The sequence below is a fragment of the Sander vitreus genome, chromosome 13 (genome assembly GCF_031162955.1).
Source record: "Sander vitreus isolate 19-12246 chromosome 13, sanVit1, whole genome shotgun sequence".
Taxonomy (NCBI): domain Eukaryota; kingdom Metazoa; phylum Chordata; class Actinopteri; order Perciformes; family Percidae; genus Sander; species Sander vitreus.
This window is the reverse complement of record NC_135867.1, coordinates 23,632,778-23,657,241: the sequence shown is the minus strand read 5'-3', so window position 1 is coordinate 23,657,241 and position 24,464 is coordinate 23,632,778. Positions and strand designations below refer to the sequence as shown.

Below are 24,464 nucleotides of genomic sequence, written 5' to 3'. Positions count from 1 at the left end.
GCTGAGCTCTCTTTGCTGTATATCTTTGTGTTTGTCACATTGTTTGGAATGATCTAGTTTTTTCTTTTAATGGCCCATCGTTTAGTGGAATCATGATAGTAGTCCTTTTTGTTTATGTGGTCACCAGACTATCATCACCACAACAACAATAGGCAGCAATGCCAGGGAAGCACAACAGAAATGAGGTGTAAATGCAGATGGAAAGTATGATGAGATGAAGATAAGGAGGTTAAGGAAAATCTACTCTTTTCCACTGTTTTGAACCTACTTTTAAACAAGACTAAGGCCCTGTTCACACCTGGTATTATCATGGTCTTGGGTGATCCAATCACAAGTACATCAGTGGACACCTGGCATTAGAATGTGTCGCCACATGCATCCTGAGTGACCACTTGTTATCAGATTTAACTTCCCCGCTCTATATGCAAATTAACACGTACATCCATTCCGTTTGCGAAGACCAAACGCTCTGCTGTTTTAACCGGCGGGAGGCAGTAATACACTTACCGTGCTTAGTCTGCCGTAAAATAAAAGAAGAGGAAGAAGCAATCAAAACAATGCAGATGAGTCTATTCTTTGGCGTGTTACAGGCAAGCCAAATAGCCCAAGATGTTTGACACACTCGTAAGATATCTCTGTAGGCTTTTAGAAAATTTCAGACGTCGTGGACGTCTTACGCTTAAGCAGACGTCAGTTGAGTAGGCGGTCCTAAAATGTGTTTCCTAATGCACAGAAAACCATTATATCTATTTAATAGGACCTAAAAGATTTTAGAAGGTAAAATCTTACAGATATCATCACTTGTGATATATCTGTATATCACAGTGCATTCAAGAAGATACTTTGTAATAAAAGAAAATGCTGTAATTTACTACCTACTTTGCCTCAATCTTTGGCCACCTTTTACTTTAGTATTCAGATAAACAATATTACACCTATAAAGAAATATATATGAATGGTCCTTAAAAGAATAAAGGATCATCAGTCCGTGCAGCCAGCAGGCTGTATTATAACAATAGTTCAGTGGTCATTATCCCTGTCTCACTCTCTGTATATTCACTAGATGAAAGTGAATAAAATGAGTCATGCTTTCTATTGGATAAAATTATAAATAGGCTGCCACTAATGTGCTTCACATTTCAAATGCCCTACAAGTGATCATTTTATGACGTTAATCTGTTGTTTTATGGCAGTGGCAAATATCTGTTACATAAGATCTGAACTCCGTAGCTGCTGCAAATCCTTCCAAAATGCCCCACAGTGCCTTAAATGCATAATGATAGGACTCAGTTGTAAGTGGTCATTAACATTTCATTACATGTCATGTCTTTCATCTCTCATGGCGACAGCGCCACCAAGCTATTACATAAGAGCCGTCTACTCTTGTCCCATTTTATTGGCACACTCGGGAACATGTCTGAAGTGAAGTTAAAGTTTAGGCCAAGGTGCAGGTGCTGAGGATCACTTCCCATCTCCTCATAAGCAATCAGCTGCATTTCTGGAATTTGTCAGAGGGGAAGAGGCCCTTCATTTCAGTTTAGCCATGAGTAGCGCCTGAATGCATTTTCTATTTAGGCAAATAGCTGCCATCTTGTCTCCAAACAGACGGGTCTATAGGGGATTTAAATTAAAGGACGGGGTCCTGAGACATCTCTGAGCTGTCATTCCCTTCCACAGCTCTGGGCTGAAGAGCCTAGGCAGTGAACAGGCTTACTCACAGAAGAGACAACACTGTGGGACTCCATGATGCTGCTCTGCAGGCATGCTGCATAAATATAACATTGCTTTTAATGTCAGTCGAGCGACTTCAGATTGTCTGCCTGTTATTCGACTGTACATCAAGACTGTATAATGGGGTCCGTCTACACCCCCCCCATTCGCCGCCCCAAACACACATATACTTGCACACATACAGAGCCTTTTACTGTAATGTGATGGCAACTCTCAGCAGGACACCGCTCCCCTGCCCCTAGGAATAATGTTATTGTTTAATGCTTCTAACAGCGCCCAGCACACAGGGGCTTTTAGAGATATCAGATCTAAATCCACTTGTCAAGGGGCAGTGAAACAACAGAGTCTTATCTTCTGAAGCATTGTAATTGAGACAAGTCTGAGGCATGGGCCTTCATTAGTTGATTGGCTGGTAGCCAGCGAGAGAGAGAGACAGGAAGAGACAGGGAGAGAGGGAGGGAGAGAGACGTGAAGAATGTCTACAAGGAAAAGCGGGTGTCTGACTTAACAAGTGCATTGTTTTCTTTCACTAGCCTTAACATCAAGCATATCCAGATCATAACTGAATAGTTGGCTCAACAGTGTAGCCCGTCACTGGGACGGTGGCCTAATAGAATAACATTGGAGCTCTTGTGCTGCGCCCCTTTCCATCAGAACATGTGTGATGTCGTACCTCTTTACCGATGAAGGAGCTCGACAAAGTAACAATGGACCAGAAGAAAATGCCACAGCTCAGGATGACCTTTCTGTTGAAGCGGTCGCCCAGGTAACCAAAGATGGGTGCTGCCACCATGAAGCTGCAGATGAACACTGCGGGAGGAAAAAGAAGAAGAGAAAATGTTACTTTGCATGTAGTGACAGAAAATGACGGTTACTGATGCAGACATGTCTTTTTCAGGATTGGTATTGCATGGATAAGGCTATTTACAGTATCATGTGTTTCTCCATTGCACTTTGCTCTAAAAAATAACTGAATTCCAACTGGACTGAGACAAGTATTTTAGCTTTCAGGTCCACTTATTAAGCCAAGACCCGTCCAGATTGACTGTGTGATACCAGTCAGCCAGAGACACAGTGAAGGACTGCCAGAGGACACCTCCATTCATCTCCAACCAATTAGGATTCCATTATACTTATCCTACACGCACTACAAGAAACCTGGCAGAAGAATATTAAATACAAATGATACTGCACTGGGACATGTCACTGAGAAAGGTGATGTGGGTTGTACAGGATTCAATTTGTGAAAAGAGAGGAAAGGAGTTGTACAAAAGTAGTGTCCTACAGTCGTAAGGTAGCTTGGAAAGTAGCCAAATACAGAAGCTCTGAAAAGAGAGAGATTCTATGTTGTCCAAAATCCAAAATCCAAAAAGGTGGTGGAGGAAAAGAATTGTGTCAGGTTTCACTGCTGGAATAACAATCACACTGACCAGATGCAAAGAGATTAATAGCAGTATATCACACACCAGCACCAGAGGACCATGGTGACTCTGTGGCCATAAATAATTCCTCCATCTTAATTTCTTACAACCAGACTTATGTCCCAGTGAAAGGAACACTGTGCTTTAAAGTGTCCTCCCCTAATTGCCCCGCTGCTGGCTGGACGACTACAGGCCTCGTTCTCAGGGCTTTTAGTCAATATTTATGAGGAGGACCAACCCAAACAGAACTGCATTTTTAATGCTCTCAAACCGTGTTTTGCGTCTTTGCAGAGGGAAAAGAGCAGAGATGTTACTCTTGACAGCGGTGAGGGGAGCTAGGGTAGGCCGGCTGGAGTGTTTTGACACATCATCAGCATAAACATACAGAAGAGGAAGGGAGGAGAGGAGATGAGAGAGAAAAGAGAGGAGGGGGGGCGGGGGTGTTATATAAGACACAGGCATCACAGTCTCACAGCTGCTGAGGCCAAAGGGGCAATAATCAGATTATTGCATAACTGTAGTTTTGAACATGAGATATTAAGGTATGATAAAAAAAAGAAGAAGAAAGAAAGAAGACAACCTTTTGTAACCATATTTTGTCAAAAGAGGTACCCAAAAAATAGTGTAAAATCAATCATGTTACATTACTTTGTTGGAGGTATTCAAGCCGGTAACCCATTGCTACAGGCTTAACCACTGTGCTACTATTATCCATGATTTCTTCATCTTTTTCTTTTTTAATGTAATTTTGCTGTTAGTGCTACATGCAGTGCGGTTTTGATACTGATGCTGTAATGTATTGCTATCTTTCCATTTATATTAACCTACAAAAGCAGCTGTAACATGCACATAAAAATACATCAAATAGCATATCATAGGGCATCGTTTAAGATAATGTATTATGTCTAATGTCTAGACATTATGTATAATGTCTATTATTTGCAAACAATAGACATTCTGTAATCATAGTTTAAGGAAATATAGTGCAATTATGGTGCCATCGATTCCCACATTTTGTTATTCAATGAATTCTAAAACAATGTGTCAACATGACATGTCTTATTTTCTAACCTGACAAACAATGTTTACACCACAAAGGCAAAAATGAATTACTATTTTGTAAAAATATTGACGAACCTTGCACAGTTACGGTTTGGGGCAAGTAGCTTTGCTATAGAAAAGATTCACCTCTTTGACAAATTATTATGTCTTAAGAAGTAAATTAATATTACAATGATATATTAATAGATATAGTATCAAAATACTATAATTCATAATAGATAAAGTAATGTTTTATACATAAAACAGCCTATTCGTATCCTTCAGCGTGACTTCACTGTGTCATTTCGAGAAAGAAATCCCATTTCAAAAAGTGAAATGTAATCTAAAATCTAATTTAAATCTAATCTGAATAATTATTAATGAATGAATACATTGGGTTTTTACAGGTGAATGACTCTTTCTCCCACCAGTATGTTTTCCCTCTCTACCTCTCAGTCTCACTACTCCCCTGTTCTGTCCCTCTTGTTGCCTGCGTTTCCCTTCTTCTCTGTCTTTCTGCAGCCTCCATTGTGAGCATTTATGTGACTAAGTGCTGCAGGTTGTGTGTTGCTAAAGGACACTGATGACTGTTCGGTGCAGGTCCGGCTCTCTAAAGAGCTTTACCAGCTCACTCTGCAGCCACAGCACTGCTGGGAAACAGTTGACACACATGCACATACACATACACACACACACACAGAGAAGGGTGTGCTGCAGTGCAAACGGGAGATAAGATGAGGGAGAGGTCCACAATCACACACCACCAGCTGGTTCCGCGTGGCTTTTAAAAGCCAAGGGCCCGAGAGCATAACTCTCACTGTTTAACAGCTTGTCAAAATTACATATCCTCACATCATTAACTGGCCTATTTGAAGTCATTAGCAGGACCACACATCTCCATCTGTCTCTGTGTGTCTTATTTCATGTCATTTTCAGATTTTGTTGATAAGCTACACTGTTTCTTAAGGCTCATTTTCACCTCTTAGCAGTGTCAGCACATGGGAATGAATTCAGGTCTTTACTGTGTGCTCACACTCATTTAGTGTTAAAGGTCCTGTATTGCAACAAGTGAGATTTCCATGTCTATTTTGATTATAAAGCAGGTTGAGGTGCTATATAAATACTGTGAAAGTATCAAAACGCTCAATCCACAGAGAAATGCACACAGCCCGTGTTCACTAACTGTGCCTTTAAACGAGCCGTCAGGACTTCTGGACGGTTGTGATGTCACAACTATACTATATGTACATGTACATTCTACCTACATGTACATGTAGGTAGAAAGTGCTGCTACAGTCATTCGTCAGATGCAATGGCAGTGCAATGACTCAGAGAGTGCAGATGCGTAGACCAGACGGAGCGTTTCAGACAAAGCGGGAATACAGGTATATTCAGACAGAGAAAATAATGTGTTTTTTTAACATAAAATCGTGTAAAAATGTTCTAGTAGAAACCCAAAATACAAGTATGAACCTGAAAATGAGCATGTTATGGGACCTTTAACCTCACAGCTTTCTGAGCAAGGGAAGGGCGCGTCGTGTTTATATTGCTTTAATATCCCGCGTGATTGGTGTAAATTAAGCTTCAATGTAAGCAAAGAAGAAACAAAAAACAGAACAATATGTCTATAATACCTTTTTTAATTTTTAATCTAGTGAAAACAGTGCATTGCCGGCTAAGTAACCCAACAGGGAATGTGTCTCAGTTAAACATTTAGTCAAGGAGCTGCTTTGAAATGACAGAATAATAAGATGATGAATTGCTGTCACATTATATATTTGACAAGAGTGATAGAGGAATGTTGTCAGGTTGTTTACTTTAAATAAAAAAACAGGTACACCCTTTCACAGAATCAGGCTGCATTTTCTCTTTTGTCAAATTCTCATTAGAGTTGGCCTCAACAAGCCTGCTGTGCTCTATGATTTGAATAGAAGTCTAGTTGTCTTTGAACTGATTCATATATCGGGAAGGGAATAAAATATTTCAAATAGGACTTTGTTTCGAATGACAATGAGACATAAACGTCTTGCAGACTGTCGATAAAACATGTTGTAAAGTTTACAAGACACAACATACAGTATAATATGGATTCACAAAGGAGACACCTGGTTTATTTCATTTTAAACATATCAAAAGGAATCTTTCATGGTGCCATTTTAATCCAATGATGCATATTATCAGATTGTGCATATACAGGATAGCATGAGAATAATCTGCATTAAATAAAACAAGCTGTCAGTGAGACCAGATGCACACTGGTATCACATTATTTATGGGAGGCTCATCTGCTCCCAGGAAATGCCCTGTCAATATAAAGACTTCCTTTAAAACCACCCTACTGTTCTCCTGTCAGTCTTTTGTAAAGGCCCAAATGAAGAAAACTGTCATGCTTGGAAACGATGATTCCCTCCTCCGAGTGCAGCTCATTTTGAGGGATCCGGTATGTTTTCTTAAAAAGAAAAATGAAATGCTTAAAAACTTGAGACTACATCACGTTATTTATAGGATTTCTTTTTAAAAGTCTGAACAGGCACCGTGTGTTTGGCTTCATTTGAGAGAATGGACCCAATGACAGGAAAATAAATGTGTTCAGTCTATTTCAGGACATTGTAGGGAGGACAAACAGACCATGCCTAACAATAAGTCACACCCAAAACTCTCAGCGCAAGCAGGGAGAACGGCAAAACTTGATAGAAAAAGTTTAATTATTCATAACTCAATCTGCAGATAGGGATATGTCTAATTGTGCAGTCTGAAACACCTTAAATGGCTCTGCTGAACAGGTAGGTTTGATTGACATACAGTAAACAGTTCTTGAATATGAAACATTCATAAAATGTTGCCCGTCCTCACAGGTCACATTCCTACGCTGAACACCATTGTCCCCGTGTTTATTCTCGTTGATGCAGTGGAACACCACGTTTGTGTGATCTCCAAAGTGCCATCAGAGATAAGCCCTGGCTAATTTCCAAAGATGGCAATCTCTCATAAATGAAGTGCAAATGCAGCAGGAAAGCCCAAACAGTGAGGAGTTGATGTCTGGAGCAGACCTAGTCTGTGGATGTTTATACTGCAGGCCAAAGGGGAGGAAAAATTTTCATAACCTTTTTAATAGAACAATGGTCAGCTTTGACTACCTTTTTCCTGCAGTGACTGACTCAAGCTGCGTTTTACCGGCAGAATTTGCTTTTTTTATTGAGCTCCAAATTACGTGAAAGACCTGCGTTTGCATCTGATAATGTAACAATTGACAGATTAGATGAGATACTGACACTGATAATGTGATTTTACAGTGTTGCAGATAAAACATTCCTTTCATATGAGGCAGGATATTCCTGAAGGAATTACTTTTAATTCTGATAATTACTGTTTTCACTGTTGGTGTGTAGTGACGATAGCTATCAGTTATCTATTTCTGAGGAAAGTGACTCAACCCTTGATTTGAAAACACAAGTCCTTCAGCATCAGCTGTGCCTGACATCAGGCCTTTGGATTATGTAACATATTCCATGCTATTAGCTAAACAAACAAACAGATTCCTATCTTTTAAAAGCATTGTTTATCTCATGACTCCCTCCTATTAGGCTGTGAGTAATTGTCAATTCCACACCAGCGGCATAAGTAACGAAAACAGGTTGATTAATGGTAAGGACATTCATGACTAAATTATTGTGTACTGTATACTCATTACAATGCCGCACAAAGCCATTAGGCGAATACGGAAACAATTCACTGTAACTTTACTGAGTTGTTTGAACAATTAAGGTAATTTATTATGTAACGTCGCCTCATCGCCAGAAGTGGTTTTGTATTTTAAAGCCTCTGAAGAGAAGATAAGTTCATCATTATTCCTTCTTAACCATTTCATTCTCCTTGTAGCCAGAGGTTAAAGCGAAAACCTAAAACCCTCTTGAACTCTCTGTGTACTTCTGACAGAATATATCCAGCAGTCTACAGTAATGAAAAAGAAAGAAAAAAAAAAGAATACAATGAATTCTAATTCTGGTCTTATATGTGCTTCAGGTAGGAGTGCCAAACTGGTTCTGATGATCTTTAAATTCCAAATAAGATGCTGTGCATATTTCTCACAGTACCTCAGCGAGCAATTCACATCAATTACCATAGTTTTAGCACATTCCATGAGAGGACAATGGCTGTGCGAGAAGTCTAAAAGCAGACACAATAACAGGTATTCCTGAGAGTCAGGTGTAACATTAATGTGGTGTCAGACACAGGTGAATCATGCTGAATGTGTCCGCTGGTTACCTCTAAGCACTTAGAAACAGTATGGTACTGTAAATGTCAAAGTCCTAACTTAATCATTTATCATCCTTTATTATCATCACCATCCTCGATAATTATCTTTTATCATGAGCAGAACTGTATGAACCCTTTAACACACGTCTCATGGTCAATTGGTACCAAAGCCTTTCATCGTTGAAGCATGAAATGAATTTAATTTGGTTGGTCGAATTATGCTTTTTCTTCTGCTTAGGTCTGATGTGAATACTTTTCATATTCTTTTTAGGAGACATTTTAAAGTAGAAGAACTCGCATAAGTATTTAAAGGCACAGTGACAAGACACATGAATACCCTAAATATGGTACAGTGTAGCCTCTCAGAAGTGAGTAATAAAATTAAATATAAATATCAACTAAATATAAATATCCCCCCCCCACCACCACCTTCACACACACACACACACACACACACACACACACACACACACACACACACAGAGGGAGACTAGAAACACCGGACGTCCAGCTCTGTCTTTGATTGGCCAGCAGAACAATACCTCCTGGGATGACTCACCCCCTATGATTCAATGCCATTGTGAATAGAGCATCAGGAGGAGATGCAGACACACGTATGTTGAGTGTGTGTATGTGTGTGTGTGTATGTGTATGTGTGTGTGTGTGTGTGTGTGTGTGTGTGATTGTTATTCACTAAGCCTGTACGGATACATTTCCCTATGAAACACTAGTTTCCCCTGAAGAGAGCACCTGTGAGGCTCTGCTATCGGCCGTAAGATACCAAATGCTCAGCAGCCCATTTGATCCTTTTTTTTAAAACAGAAAGGCATTGAGACACTTGTATATGGAGTAACTCACATTTCTCTTGAAGGCGACTGACAGTGATTGAAAAGTGGAAATGAAAGTACTAAAAGCTAAACAGTATACTGCTGCTCCCTTTACAGTAAGATCCTACCTCTAAGATTAGACTTTTGGAGTAAATATGATTTGTCACAGATTCAAGTCCTCCTGCTTGAAAATAAAATCAATTTTTATTTAATATTGTATTTAATATCAAGTGGCACGGAGCAATGCTGCAGCAGCAGATTGCAAAATGGAGGATTTCAAGGACACATTTGATTATTTGGGTTATTGAAAATGAGAATGAATAACCACAAGAAGCTGAACAGAGGAAAATTAGTAACATTCAAGAGTATTTGTTACCTACATACATTGCAAACCAATAAAGCATAGTAATAAATGACACCACTATTATGCTCCCTACTGCCAGATCTCACCAATTTGGTCTGCTTTCCTGTCATCTTTTATTTATTTATTTTAGGTTTGCGATATGGGTATTTCCCACTGTAGCTGAAGGCACTGTCATCCCTGCAGCTGTGAAACCTGACAGTCAGGATAGACAGTCGAACCAAGGGACAGCAGTTTGAGGAATTCCAATGTCCTTCAGCTGCCAGAGACAGAATTAGAGGAACAGGAGAAGCACATCCTGTGTGCAGGTCTGTACATGTCTGCAGGCTAGGCCTTGTCATTCGGTGCCATTTACAGCACCGCCGAGTGTCACTTTGACCTGTTAGCTGCGGACGAGGTGTGGGTCTTGCTTGGTGTCAGCGTTCAGCACATCGCAAACACGCCACTTCCATAAATACAACTTCCCTCTTTGGTGCCTTTTGTGCTTCGGTTCTTTTTGTCATTACAAGGTTATCTACTTGCTGCAAACGGAGGCGTTACTATGGATGAATAATGTCTGTTAGTCAGTGAAAACAGCTTCCTAACTCAAGGTCTCAAGTCTAGGCCGAAATCATCTCTTTTATCATACAGATTATATAATCAACTGTGTAATGCTTTGTATGAACGCACTGCTATGGACTTAACAACAAAAGAGTCAAACGCACTGTTGGGCGAACCAATGGAAGAACCATTCAGTCCAAAAATATGTGAGAATTTGTGCTTGTGATACGATGATACAATACATTTGTCATTCAAATAGAATGTGAGAACCACACTTATGGTTACCAGTTCAAACGTTGTGTAGAAGGCACTGGCAATGTTGTGGAAATACAGGTAACCCAACCCTCCGCACCACTGTCAAGGATCTCATCACACACAGAATGTCAGGCACTCCAGCCATATGTAACTCTTCTCAGTAAAGGAACATAATACCATGTAGTCTATTACATTAACATTCCACTCTGCAGCAGATAACAGGGATTCATGGATGCAATTTTAGAAAACTGATCAAAAGACACAGAATGAATGAATCTGTCCGACAACACCGCCCACTAAATCTGTGGCAAAACTGTTCTGTTAGAGCTTTTTCTTCACAGGGTGAAATGACGTGAAATAAATGCACGTCAGTTCTAATTCTAAAGGAGAAACTTTTTGGCACTTACATATACACCTTTATTTAAACAGGTAAGTCCCATTGAGATCGAGATCTCATTTTCAAGAGAGACCTGAGTACATAATTGTATCAGTAAAACACATAACAAACTGTTTAAAATGTACATTAATTAGTACAATAGCATTAAAAACAGTCACAGCTAAAATCAATCAGGATTTTGACTAGGTTTCTGAATGGAACCATTGAAACCAGAGTATCAAGCTTCAAAGTACCCTGCAATTCATTCCAAATGTATGGTGCAAAGAATCTAAAACAGTCTTTCCCAGATCCCAGATTTAATTCTAGGAACCTGCAGCACTAGCCAGTCCTGTGAGCAGGTGCTATGTGTTCCAACTCTCCAGCCAATAAGATAAAGATAAATATAAGAAGAAGCCCTTTATAAATAATAAAAAAGTAAAAACAAATGCTAATCACTTCTAATGGAAAGAGAAGGCCAACCCACTTATGGTGGTGGCACTTATGCTGTCTCTGCGACAGCCACAGGTGTCCTGAGAACTGATTCATGTGCGTATTTGTACACACGGAAAAGTACCTGAATTCTTTCACTGGCACATGTGAAGCAACGCTCCATGCATTTCCAGGTAGAAGAATCCTCATTGTTTCCAAGAAGGAAGAGACTGTGTATCAGTTTAATAATGTCCTAAACTCCCTACGTGGAAGCTTATTATTAGTGTGCAATTTAAATATTGTTTTTAAATATTTGGTATAGCAGCTCTCTCTCTCTCTCTCTCTCTCTCTCTCTCTCTCTCTCTCTGCAAGATTATTGAGTATTATATTTAGGATTATTCATGTTTAGTACGGTATTACGTTTGACAACTATTCTAGTATAAAGCAAATGTGCAATTCTAGTATTACAGAGGTTAAAATGGCAAGGTAAGTTTACTGCTGTGGACAGCATGTATTTGTTCAAGAGAATGCAGCCTGGAGGTTTGCACCGTCTCTGGTGTATTCTATTTAACAAAGCATTAAATCAAAAGCAGTTTACTGGAGTTCTGTGTCTCATAATAGGCTCCATATGTTTGTATCCATATAGAGCAAAGCAATTTACTCTCACTATAATATTCAGATAGAATGAGAAAGAGAGAACATCAATATTTTATTAACTTGATCGTGCTACTGACTGGAATAGTCTGCAAAGAAAAGACATGCCATGCCATTATGTCATCACCAACTAATCAGTGCTGACCAGTGTGTTGTGTTTTCTATCAGGTGTGCAGTAGCAGTGGGCGAGGCAGCTTTGTTTCTTCTTCCTTTAATGATTAATGGGACTGCCTGTGGAGGGTGTGACACATAACTTTGGTTTGAGTATGACACCGGAGCTGACCAATGCGTCTTAACTCAGACATTCTAATACATCACATCTCTGCCTCCTGGATTCCCCTTTTTTGGCGCCAGAAACATTTCTGCATTCCTCAAATTTCTGATCACCGCTAATTCCCTCTCCGAAACTCCTCCGTTCAAGACTTCACCAGTGTTGGATTACCAATGCTGTTTGATAAATGCCACATGCAGCCTGGGAAATACCCGTGCAGCACTCTCTCGCCTGTTTCTGTCAAGCTCAGCAGCTTATTCCTGCAGAAGCTGCCATCAAGCGCAACCTAATGCCAACTTAAACCCCTTTTCTTTTATTCAATCGTTCTGCTACTCTGAGAGCTTGATAGCCTGTCGCAGCCGCTGCAGCTGCAGCACAACTCTCTACTACCTGCTGAATGTGAGAGTTGCAGCTGGGGAGAATTACACGCTGCTACAAATTCCAAACGGACTGGCAAGAGTGCACTGGAACATCGTCTTTTGCACATTACTAGTGCATATTATAAGCAAACACATATGGTTATAATAAGACTAAAGAAAGGTGCTTGCTTCTGTACTAAAATCAAAACAGTAGTGAGATGTGTAGTCAGTTACTGTAAGTTCCAGACTGCGATCCAAGCTGCAGCATTAATAAAAACATGTAGTTATTTTTTCCCAGGGATACTTTCCTGTGGCTGGTGACATGGCAGCGAGCTGAGATTCAGCAGAGCACTGGAGCGCAGGGTGAGGAGTTTTTCTTTCCTGCCATTTTCCTGTAGTAACTACAGGAGCAGCCAGCTTAATGACAAGCTCTGGCTGAAATGACAGAGGACCCTGCTTGTCTGTGTTTGTGTTCTTGTATGTTACCCTTGTTATTGGAACTAATGGGATATGTAAACCAGGGCTGACACACACTAGAGTGCGGATTTTTCTGTCCGAGCCCGGCCTGCGTCCGACAGAGCAGTAATCGAACCCGGCCCGAGCCCGACAGGCATTAAGATATTTATGTCCGAGCCGACCCAAGCCCGACACAGTTAAAATATCATTTTCTTCTCATACTAATGACACGTGTACGTTTGTTTGTGTGGAAAGCCCGCTTTTATTAAGCAACCGTAGGAAGGCATTCGGAAATGTCAACAGATGAGCGCATTAGCGCACACGGGGCAACAAGCGCATGTTAACACAGGCGCGCAGTAGGCTACCTACATAATAAGCTTTTTTAAATTTAAAATGTTTAATGCCTTATCGCTGATGTAACCGAGCCCGACCCGAACCCGAACATCATTTCTAAATATCTGTCCAAACCTGGCTCGGTTCGGGTATCCATCCTCTAACACACACACACACACACACACACACACACACACACACACACACACACACACACACACACACACACACACACACACACACACACACACACACACACACGCACACACACACATACACACACACAAACAAACACTTGATGAATGAAAACAGACCACATGAGCAAGAAGCAGCCCTATCTTTTGACCTTGACTGTGCATGTGTTTGAGGGTGTGGAATGTGTGTGTGTGTGTGTGTGTGTGTGTGTGTGTGTGTGTGTGTGTGTGTGCGTGTGTGTGTGTGTGTGTGTTTCTAATTGATCTGTTGATGTCACTCGAAGCAGAAATACTGGAGCAGCCTCCCGTGGCTTCAGACAATCGATCGGTGTTCAGCCTCGTTTTCTGAGAAGCAGGAGAAAATATCACCCGAGATCTTAATGCCAGAAATGCTCGATCACGAAATATCAGGCCTATTTTAAAATCTTTAACTCTACCAAAACAACCCCCACCTCCTCAGTGTTTGTGCAGTTTCTGTGGTGCTTAAAAATAAGAGGCGATTAGAGATCTGATAGGACGTTTACTTGAAGAGGGGTTGACAGAACGCTTGTTTAATTGGTCTTAAAATCCTGATTGGATTGGCAGTCACTCATGGCCAGTGCTGTTGGTTGGCCGTTGACAGGAAGTGAGGGGGAAGGAGACGTGGAGCAGGGTGCCAATCATCACCCAACAGCTGCCCTCCTCCGAGACATGGCCTATTAAAACAGCCTGAGATGGAGACACACATACACACATGCTGCAACGCATACACGATGCCACATCAGGTCATCGTTCTATTCTCGTCTCAGCAGGAGAGGGGCTGCTGAACACCATCACAATGCAATTATTTGGCTTTGGGAATCAATAGTGGAGAAGAATAAACCTCGCTGCCATGCATGACCAGAAAGAGAAAGTCACAGGTGGCTCTTTCTATTTCCTCCAATTTCCTTCATCCCTCCGTCTTCTCTAACTTCTATAAGGTGCCAGTGGGAGTGACAACAAGGCACCAACAGCTGCCAAACTGCTGATAGAGAGAGAGAGAGAGAGAGAGAGAGAGAGAGAGAGATAGATAGAGAAAGAGAGAGAGGGAGAAAGAGAGAGAGAGAGAGAGAGAGGAGGTATACAGAGGGATACCAACGAGGGCAAGAGACAAAATAGGAGCAGCTGTGAGGGGCCAAAACAGCTGATCAAGCACTGATAGCACAACTTCCCACTGTGTAAGAGGAAATCAGAGAGGCCTTCATTCAAAGGTAGACACTGACCATGATCCCATACAACTGGCCACACCTCAGACCCAGTAAATAACAGGTTGCCACAGCTATAGCTGGGATAAACCATCAGTGGCAAAACTCTCACTTCTACTTAGTACAATGCTGACTTCTTGCGGTTAAGACTCAAAGCTTTTTACGTGTAAGTCTGATGTGTTAACGGAGCTCAAGCCTGTCTTACACTGCACCTGTGGCCTCATTTCTTACAGCTCACATACTGGCTGAAGGCAGACTGACACCATGTTAAGACTGGGGCAATGTCAGTTGGTGTGTGTGTGTGTGTGTGTGTGTGTGTGTGTGTGTGTGTGTGTGTGTGTGTGTGTGTGTGTGTGTGTGTGTGTGTGTGTGTGCTGGTGTCCTGTTACAGACATGGTGGGCAGCCACACACAGAACAGGGTACAGACAGTCTGCGAGCTGTTTTAAGCGCCGGCTCCTTATCAAGCCTCCGCCCCACTGTACATCCAGCCAGACTGACCCCAATAACTCTGCTTCCATGCTAAACCAGCGGCGGATAATTACTATGTCAGCTTCCATTGTAAGGGATGATTCAACCCATTAAGACTTTTTTTGTGATTTGCCTCAAAGCACTTAAATACAATAACATCAGCACGTTAACAGCAGGAGAGAGAGCTTTCTCTCAGATTTCTCCGTCTGGTTAACAAAAGTGCTCAAATGTCCCCACAAACCAAAGGTAATACCATCCAGGTGAACCCCTTCTCCTCTTCCTTTCTTCCATTAACCTTTGGTTCCCCTTGTACCCTGGGGACTGATCCTGTTCACAGCTGCGTGTGAGTGTCACTCACTTAGCCGCTACCCGGGGCCATTAGCACGGAGGCCTGTCATCTCCAGTGGGAGCGCTGAGCTCAGGCTGCCCCGGTGCTCTGACAGGCCTGCTGAGCTCAGGTGAAACCATCTCACCATTCTGACGGGCAGGCCAAAGAGCTCCAGGCTCATACAGCCCGCCTTTACCCCGAACCTGACTGACAGTTATGGACACCTTATCCTCTTACACAAAGAGCTGGGACCTCACCTCAGGCAATAATGACACAGAAATGAGCACATACCTCACGTCAATTTCTGTTGTGTAAGCTGCTTTTGGAAGGGCTGGTGTTGCCAAATAACAGAAATAACTAGTGCTGCGGAGATTGAGCTCACCACAAGGTATTTTCCATGGGTTGTCCTTTAGCATGAAAACACCATGTTTACACTCACCGCACTGCAAAACGCATTCATCTTACCAGGCCATTCAATCTCAAGACCTATGTTTCTTATTTTCTTGTCAACAGAGGTGTGATCATTTCTTCTCTTGACATGAATATCAATATCTTAAAACAAGATATGGAGAGGAACATTTCTTTAGCGGATAATAACAAATGAAAAACAACAACACTTGATTTTCATTGGAAACAGATACAATTATCTAATGCCACTCCACGATTGTGGGCTTGTTCCGAGTCAAAAATAGACAAAACATAGACATTTTTTGGAGTGCAACAATCCAAATGAAAAGACTGCAGCATGCATAAAGGGCTCCTCTGGTGCTCAGTCAGGCTAGTATTTCCCAAAGCAAACAACTTGTCAGTAACTTTTAGATATAGGACATTTTTCATTCCAGTAGTTCTGATCACGAGCCAAAGAAAAGGGTCAAAACTATCCTTTACTCAAACTGAATCAGAACAGAGCTCATAAAGTGATTCTGACTCACACGTGTGTTTGTTCTACGGCTCAGATCCTGTAGTGTGTGGTTAGTGTTTTTTAAAAGTGTGAGGGTGACCTGGCAGCAGAGAAATAGAGAGAGCCTCAGCGCACACATCACCCACCGCCTGTAAAACACCTACGTTGGCAGTTTGCTTTCCCAGGTGGACATAAGCTGCCAGGACAGAGGGAGCGAGGACGGAGGGAAGGCAGAGCCGGGGCCTGGCCTGGCCTGGCCTGCAGATGCTCACAGAGGCAGGGATTGTTCCCTCTGGAGACGGAAGTGGGGTGTGGGGGAAACCCGGAAGGAACACGTGCATACTGTAAACATATATACACACACACACACACACACACACACACACACACACACACACACACACACACACACACACACTGAGACTCTGCCTTCTAGCTCCATGATTACGTCAACCTTCTAACCTCTTCTTCACACCTAGGCTCCCTGTCTGGGCCTACCCTGCTCTCACAGCTTAAGGCCTGGACACCCAGCATTCCTCAGGCCAGTGTGAGAAAGAGGTCGCCTGGGGATCAGGGACCAAGCGGAGTCTAAACCATGACAGGCCGGGACAGGCCAGGCAAACCAAAACTCACAGCAGCCCTGCTTTAAGCCTGAACAACAGAGAGCCTCTCAGAGACGGTACAGAGGGCAAATCAGCTACACATGCCCCCCTACTACACGCAACATACTGTGTGTGTTTAAGTGTGTGTGAGTCCGTGTGGTAGTGTGCATAACCCAGATAATGAGCCAATGCAAACGGAATTAAGAGTCAAACACCCTTCACAGTTTCCTGTTTCTTGTTACGATTTCAGTGCAGGTCAGTGTGTTTTCACAAATTCAGGTACCCTGATTAAATAAAACTAATAAATGATTCTACATATCAGGACCATTACCATTATGTACAGGTATCATATGATGATGGAATACATGTCTTGAGACCACTTAGGTAGGGTTAGGGTGGTTAGGTTTCTTTTTCTTTTAGGTTGTAAATAACATTGTATAATACATGTTTCCTTTTTTATCCAAACAATTTATAATGTGTATTATTTGCTAGTGTCTGGGCCCCTTTAAACAAGCTTTAAATAGCTTACCAGGTTGTCCCATTTCACATATCTGCATTTGTCTCCACCTTTGTTGTTTAGCTTTTGTGAATCAAATGAACTGAACTGAAGTGATATAAAAAAGTTGCTTTGAAACACCATGCCTATTTCATCTTTTGGCTACTGCTGCTGCTGCAAAAAAAAAGAAGATGAAGGGGAGAAGTGTATAAAAGAAAAAGAGTTTCTGGTAGACAATTAACTTCAGTGACATATAGATTCCTCATGCTACAGTCAAACTGGCTGGAAATGAGATTTGGAAATGATAAAGTGGCGTATTCACTGAAAAGCCAACAGAATACAGATTTATTTTTGGTGCTGGATATTTCTGTCCCCACCACACCATTCGGCTCACCTAAAGTTAGTCTAAGAACATCAAGTGAAGGAGGAAAACACTGGGCGGTATTCTTTCCCACACAAACTTAAACCTGCCTGCCTGCCCTCAATGGCACTTTGTGTGCAGGTTTATTGGTGTTTGAATGAGTTTGAGGGCACACGGAGACGAGACTGGGTCCTGTCCTCCAATGAGAGGGCTTTGCAAGGTATCTCGCTAAAAAGGTGAATTCATCGAGGTCTAGAGTGGAACAGGAAACCCTGCCCTGAGCCAGAGTCCTCTGACGCTGCGGCTACATGCATGCAGGCTCTCAGGAGAACAGCCTGCCTGGCTCCTGACTGTGTTTTCCTTTCTATTGACCTGCCCTGCTGCTGCTGTTAGGAAATCTCACTCCCTCACTTAAGCCTGCGATACAGTGGTGCTAAGTATTCAAAATATTTAGAAGACCTCAACATTGTTGGTGGTGTAACTTTCAGATACTCTTCTCTTCAATGGCCATGGAGATAGACATACATTCTTGCAAAATAAATTCGAGGCAGTATGAGGCAATTTATCTTGTAATTTTCTGAATTCTGTTCAAAACGTTCAGCTTTGCAGACTATAAATTAGAGGCGGGAGAGATGAGCCAACTTTTATCTGTTTTCTGAGAAAACTCAATCTGTTTAAATAAAGCACTTTGATTAAGGAAAAAAGAAAACAGCTCTACCTACCTTGGTAAAAGTGTGTGAAAAGAGCATTTTTGCTAGGACATGGGGTCAGAGCCACTGCCTTTCATTGCTCCATCCAAAACATTAAGTGTTACACAATAATTACCCTCATCACACGAGACTATGCTGAGGGGTTGAGCTGAAATTCTTCACAGCTACAATTATGGGATTAAAGGAGATTTAGACCTACCTGTTTGCAACAAGCCAATTCCACTGTCTGATACTCCGTAATGCCGCTGGATGTCAAGCAGAACACCTGCAACAACAAGGAGAGGGGAAACATGTATGTGGTTTCAAGACATAAAAATAATCATAATAATCACAGGTACTGAAACAAAGAGCTCTTTTGGATTTATAGTTAAATTGATTCTGGCTTTATGGTAGTCTTTTGTGGCTTGTGATTATTGTTGGATATGATGGATAGACAGTACTCAAAGGCTATCATTCACTTAATATCCCTGACGAGTGGTCTAATATCCCTGATAAGTGCTCTCTTGGCTGCCATACAGAGCTAAACTTTAAGTAAATGGCTGCAAACATTTCACCAAGGGGTGTTATCTACCAACAATTTCTGGCGGTAAATCGCTAAACACACAAAAACACTTCCATAACACACACACACACACACACACACACACACACACACACACACACACACACACACACAGAGAGAGCTCTGGGGAGCAGCTCCAGCACTGTGACTTGAGTTGATTTTTGGCTTTATCAGATGACACTGCAACCGCCTGTATGAGAGCAATATTTCTGGTGGCTCTCATCAGTCCCACACATACAGCAGCACCATACCATCGCTCCATTATGAGAAACCACAACGCCTTTGAAGTCGTGTTAATCCTGTTACTGTAACCCGAGAGCAGTTATGCTGGAATGGAGAACATTCACTTAGTGTGAATGTCTCTAATGCATTAATGAAGTGAATGACACCTGGTGCCTGGGCCAAAGGTAGGACGGGGAATGCATGTGAACAGCTGAATATCTGCTCATCACAACATTATTACTTCCGTGTGTTCAACGATTCGAGCATGCAAAGCATGAACAAGAAATCTCATGAACTTTTTAACACATCATAAACATCAAACGATCAAAATGAAGAAGAAGATCAGAGGATGATTGATTAGGGTTAAATAAATCATTTTATAGCGACCATACAATTTAAAGCACCAGTAAACATGAAGCAACACGTGTCGTCAAATAAATATAAAATGAATTCTGCTCCTCTTGAGACCACCGTAGTTGGAGTAGGTTCAAAGTCTTATTTTCTAACTGAAAAGAAAAGAGAAAAGGAATACGTTTGCAATCGAGATGCAATGGGGTGTACTTGGTAGTGCTGGCTGTATCTCTGTGTAACTGGCAGGCTGGTCCTGGGGATTGCAACACAGCTCATGAAAATGGAACAGCAGCATGACTAACATTTTAAAAAGCTGGCTGCGCCGTCTGATCTGTCTGCTCCTCTCCTCTGAGGCCCAGCAGACCAGTATGACCCAGCATAACCTGACCTCTACGTAGACTAGTGCACCTGAGTCTCTGCAAACTTTCAGAAATAACTCATGCATCATGCCCTTGTCATCTCAAGGTGTTTTGCCTTAGAGGATGATGAGAAAGATCACAGCCAAGCAGGCAATGTACTCAACATAATAGATGTTGATTCTGCTTTACACGGCATTGGCATTGCCAGTGTCAACAGAGAGACACAGAATGTTTAAAAGGCGATGCAGTTTGGACTGGGACTGTGAGCAGAGACATACGTCAGATTCCTGTCATCTGAGTCCAACCACCTGCTCACATTCTCACACTACAGGCGACATTCTTGTTCAAAAGCTCCACTCACAATCCTTTGCCTTGTTTCTCTTTCATAATGATGTGACTTATAGGAAAGGTGCTCCTATGCTAGTGGTCAGCCAGTTTCAGTGAAACCAACACTTCAGACTACTGTCAAAAATGAGGGGAATCTAAATTTCTTGAATGACCATTCGACAAAAAAAAACCTCTTGGATTTTCTTCATCACCTCTTCTTCAAATGTGATAACTAACAGTGTTTCTTGTTTACAGCTCTCACAGCAGTCGGTGCACACAATGTGGCAATTATGCAGCAACTGCCTCAGGACAGGTTAGATTGAATTTACATTTCTCGGCAGGTAAATCTCAGTTCATTATCAGTCCAAGTAGAATGGAGGATATCGCATGTTTATGCACCTCAGGGATTTAGGGACTCAAAATAAGAAAGCAGGTTGGGGTTTGCTGAGCTGATCTGCCACCCTACACTCACACACAGACTCAAAACCACTTATGTTCATAAAACACATCAGGAAGTCATCCCTACATGGCCTTGGCAGACAGGTTGACAACGACTCTGCCCCCCCATGTCAAGCCAGTCTACAGCGACAACAGTGTTTAACAGTGTGCTGTACAACTGCAGCTGTACTCTAATTAGCCTGGAAGAAGTTCACACACACACACACACACACACACACACACACACACACACACACACACACACACACACACACACACACACACACACACACACACACAGCCTGCTGAGAGGAGGATTCCTATGCCAGATGGTGCAGCGTCCCTCCTGGACAGAGTCTGCATTTGTCTGAGCCACACCCGTCTACACTTGCCACACAATTACCAGACAATTAATAAAGGTAGAGTTGGCAGACTGTTAGTTACGGCAACATGAGGGAAACAGAGCTGTGGATGTTACTACAGTAATAAACTAGATTCCTCCAACAAGATTAGATATATTTAAAAACAAATATACTGTACATAACATTCTTTATTACAGTAGCTACATGTGTGTCCATTTAAAAAATTGGTGGATGTCAGATTAAAGCAACATGTTTATTGTAGTAGATTCAAGTGCAATGAGCTGTGTAATGAACTGTGGATTACAGAGAGCCAGCAGCTCTGTGTTTGTGTAGCAGCCTATCACAACTATCATCTCTACTCTCAATGAGGCCTTTTAATGCTTGGCAATCAAACTCTGTCCTTTTGATTTCCCTGCTCCCCTACATTTCCCCTTCCACCGCCTTTCAGCTGTGTATCTTCTTTTTTTTTTTAAGTTTGTTTCCTTAGTCTGCCTGAGATTCATGTTTTTGGATTTTGGAAGGAAATGTAACAACCATTACAGTAAGACAGAGAGATTCAGTGATGTATATGATGATGAGGTACCACAACCAAAGCTGGCAGCACCTTCTTTAGTTGCCATGGCAATGCCGTACGAGGTAAAGGTCAAGCGACCACAAAGGAGCTGAGCTTTTCCAAATCTCTAAATCTCTTTTTTCTATACTAAGACCCTCATTGCATCTGCTTACATGTCCCTAAGTTACACGGGTTATTATATGATGCCAGAAACATAAACACCATAGCAACAGTGAAAAGAGGGTTATTTTAAATTGTAGCTATATATCAGGTCACCGCTACGGTTGCGACAATATTGCAAATAAAACCTCACCAATGCATTTAATTCATTAACACCGTTAATGAGTTTCTCAAGTCTCAGGCCTCCAGGGGTCTGTGTTCATGTGAGCATGATGCCAAGCAAGGAACACGGCAGGAATGTGGCTCTTCCTGACAGCACACAACAATAACAGTGACTTCCATCTCCATTCACAGTAAAGCGCAGCCACAGCTACTCAGCAGGCCACTCCCTCTGACACACACACAGTATACTGTACACTCCCTCAGTTTACCTTCAAAGAAAACATAATGAACATGCTTGAAGGGGTGCATAACCCCATATAGTAGTAAAGGAAAATGCAAGATATGATCTCCCTTCTATCACATTTACATCTCCTAGACAAAAATGAGCACTAGTCAAGACCTAAGAGAGATTGTGTGCATTTTCTCATTCATTCAGAAATATACACGGTTCAGTCTCACAGTGATCACTGTGTGAGTTCTCTTCATTTTCTTACAGGTGTCTCATTTCTAGAGTGTCAGCGAGAACAACAATTTGAGTAGTGCAAGCTCTCAAATAAGTCCCAATATGATACCAAACAATTGCACTACACTCAATTGTACACTCAATTATATCTCAGTTTATAACATGCAAATCTCAGTGCCCTGGTAGTTAACCTGGTAGAGCATGTGCTGCATATAATAGAGTAGTGGTTCCAAAAGTAGGGTCTGGGGACACCCATGGGGTCCTTGAGTGGGTTCCCAGCACAAAGAGTAATAATATATATGTTTTACTATAATTCCATCCAATGACAGAATGTATGAGTGTTTTGGTCATAGGTTTCATACACTTTCTGTATTAAAACATATAACGTAAAATTCCTATCAGCTGGGACCCTGGGACACAATCCTATAAAATGGAGGTCTGTGGTCTAATTTATGTCAGGTGTTTAGAGAAAGTTTAGGGTTCCCAGTTTGAGACTATGCATTAGAGGAATCCTTAGCTGCAGCTTGGTTTAATTCCAACAGATTTGGATATCTATGACAATGTTCAGAATTTGTTCAGAATTTTTTGTCATTCAAATTTCTGACTTTGAATAGGCAGCTGTCCTTTAGTCCATTTGCTTTGACTTGATTCAAGTGACACAAAACGGACTTGTTCTCCAGTGTAACAGCACAGTCCAGAGCCACATTTCTGTTTTCTTTGACACTTAAGGATTCATGAAGGTATTGTGATGCTCAACTGTACATACTATACGGCTGAAGACAGTTGCTCCCTGCAGTCAACACACTGAGTTGACACCGAGTCTGGGGACCAGTGTGGAGCTGACACTTATTCCACCCTCTCATAAAGTCCGCCTTTATGACCACTTTTTTTCAGTGTAGCTTAAGAAAAAATGACTGAAATTGGACGTTAACATGCCACAAATACTGCATTTAGAGCAGTGAATGGTGAATGATCATTCTTCGATATGAATAGTACTTTCTTTCAGTCTGTTTCCATAATAAGTCCACCAGTAAACAGTTCAATAACTGTAGGATTTGTGAATCAATGTAGAGCAATGCATCTCCATATAACTAAGATAAACATCTTTTTTCTTTAGCATCATGTTTGCAAAAAAACACCACATATAAAATATGATATAATATATGATGACATACAGGGGATTTTTTTTTTTGCAATTTCTGGAGGTAAAGTTACCCAAAGTCTTCAGTTAAAACAACACAATGGCATGATCCAGAGGAAACATTTAAATGAGGATACAGCGTGCTGTTTTTGCAAGGCCAGCTATCGTGCAGTGACGCACACTGCCAGCATTATTCCTCTGGGACCACCATACACTCACAAATAAGTCAGTAAGTGAACACACACACCCACACACACCACACCCATACGGTCATACACAGACATAGCACACACAGAACCCCATCAGCTTGGAGAGGACAGATTTCATATCAAATCCCCAACAGAGACGCATGGATCTCCAGCCCCCCTTGGTTCTATTTCTGCTCATAGAAACTAGGCTAAGAGGAAGGAGAGAATTTAACTGTGAGGAGTGTTGAGACACAGAGAGAGAGACAGACAGAGGAGAGGAGTCATGAGGAGCAAGGAAATAGGTGGTGGCTACAATCGGGTCAGTCAGGGCTGGATTTGTTTTGTAAAGCATATGTTTCCATTGTTTATATATATATTGTATGTGTGTGTGTTCCCCTTTCCCCTGGATTCACTGTGTGTGTGTCTGAGTGAGAGGAGCCAATGGATGGAAGTCATTCATTCTGGCTAGAGTGTGACGGGCAGCGGTGAACCGCTCTGCTGATGTGGCCAGATCCTTCCCCTTCATTCCTGTAAAGGGGTGATCCCTTTTCATGTGTCAACCCCATCAGTATAAATAGTCTGAGAAAGGAAGAGGGGGAACAGAAGGGACATAATGAGTGA

The 24,464-nt window shown here is 41.8% G+C and overlaps 1 protein-coding gene across 2 annotated transcripts in view; it reads right to left on the bottom strand.

Moving 5' to 3' along the window:
• Positions 1-24,464, bottom strand: part of spns2 (SPNS lysolipid transporter 2, sphingosine-1-phosphate) — a 68,264-nt gene that overhangs the window by 29,586 nt on the left and 14,214 nt on the right. For both annotated transcript variants that reach the window (XM_078265264.1, XM_078265265.1), the window contains exons 2-3: positions 18,795-18,860; positions 2,405-2,541 (exon numbers count right to left, since the gene is read on the bottom strand). In XM_078265264.1, the coding sequence (XP_078121390.1) occupies positions 2,405-2,541; positions 18,795-18,860 (203 nt within the window). The remainder of the gene's footprint in view (positions 1-2,404; positions 2,542-18,794; positions 18,861-24,464) is intronic.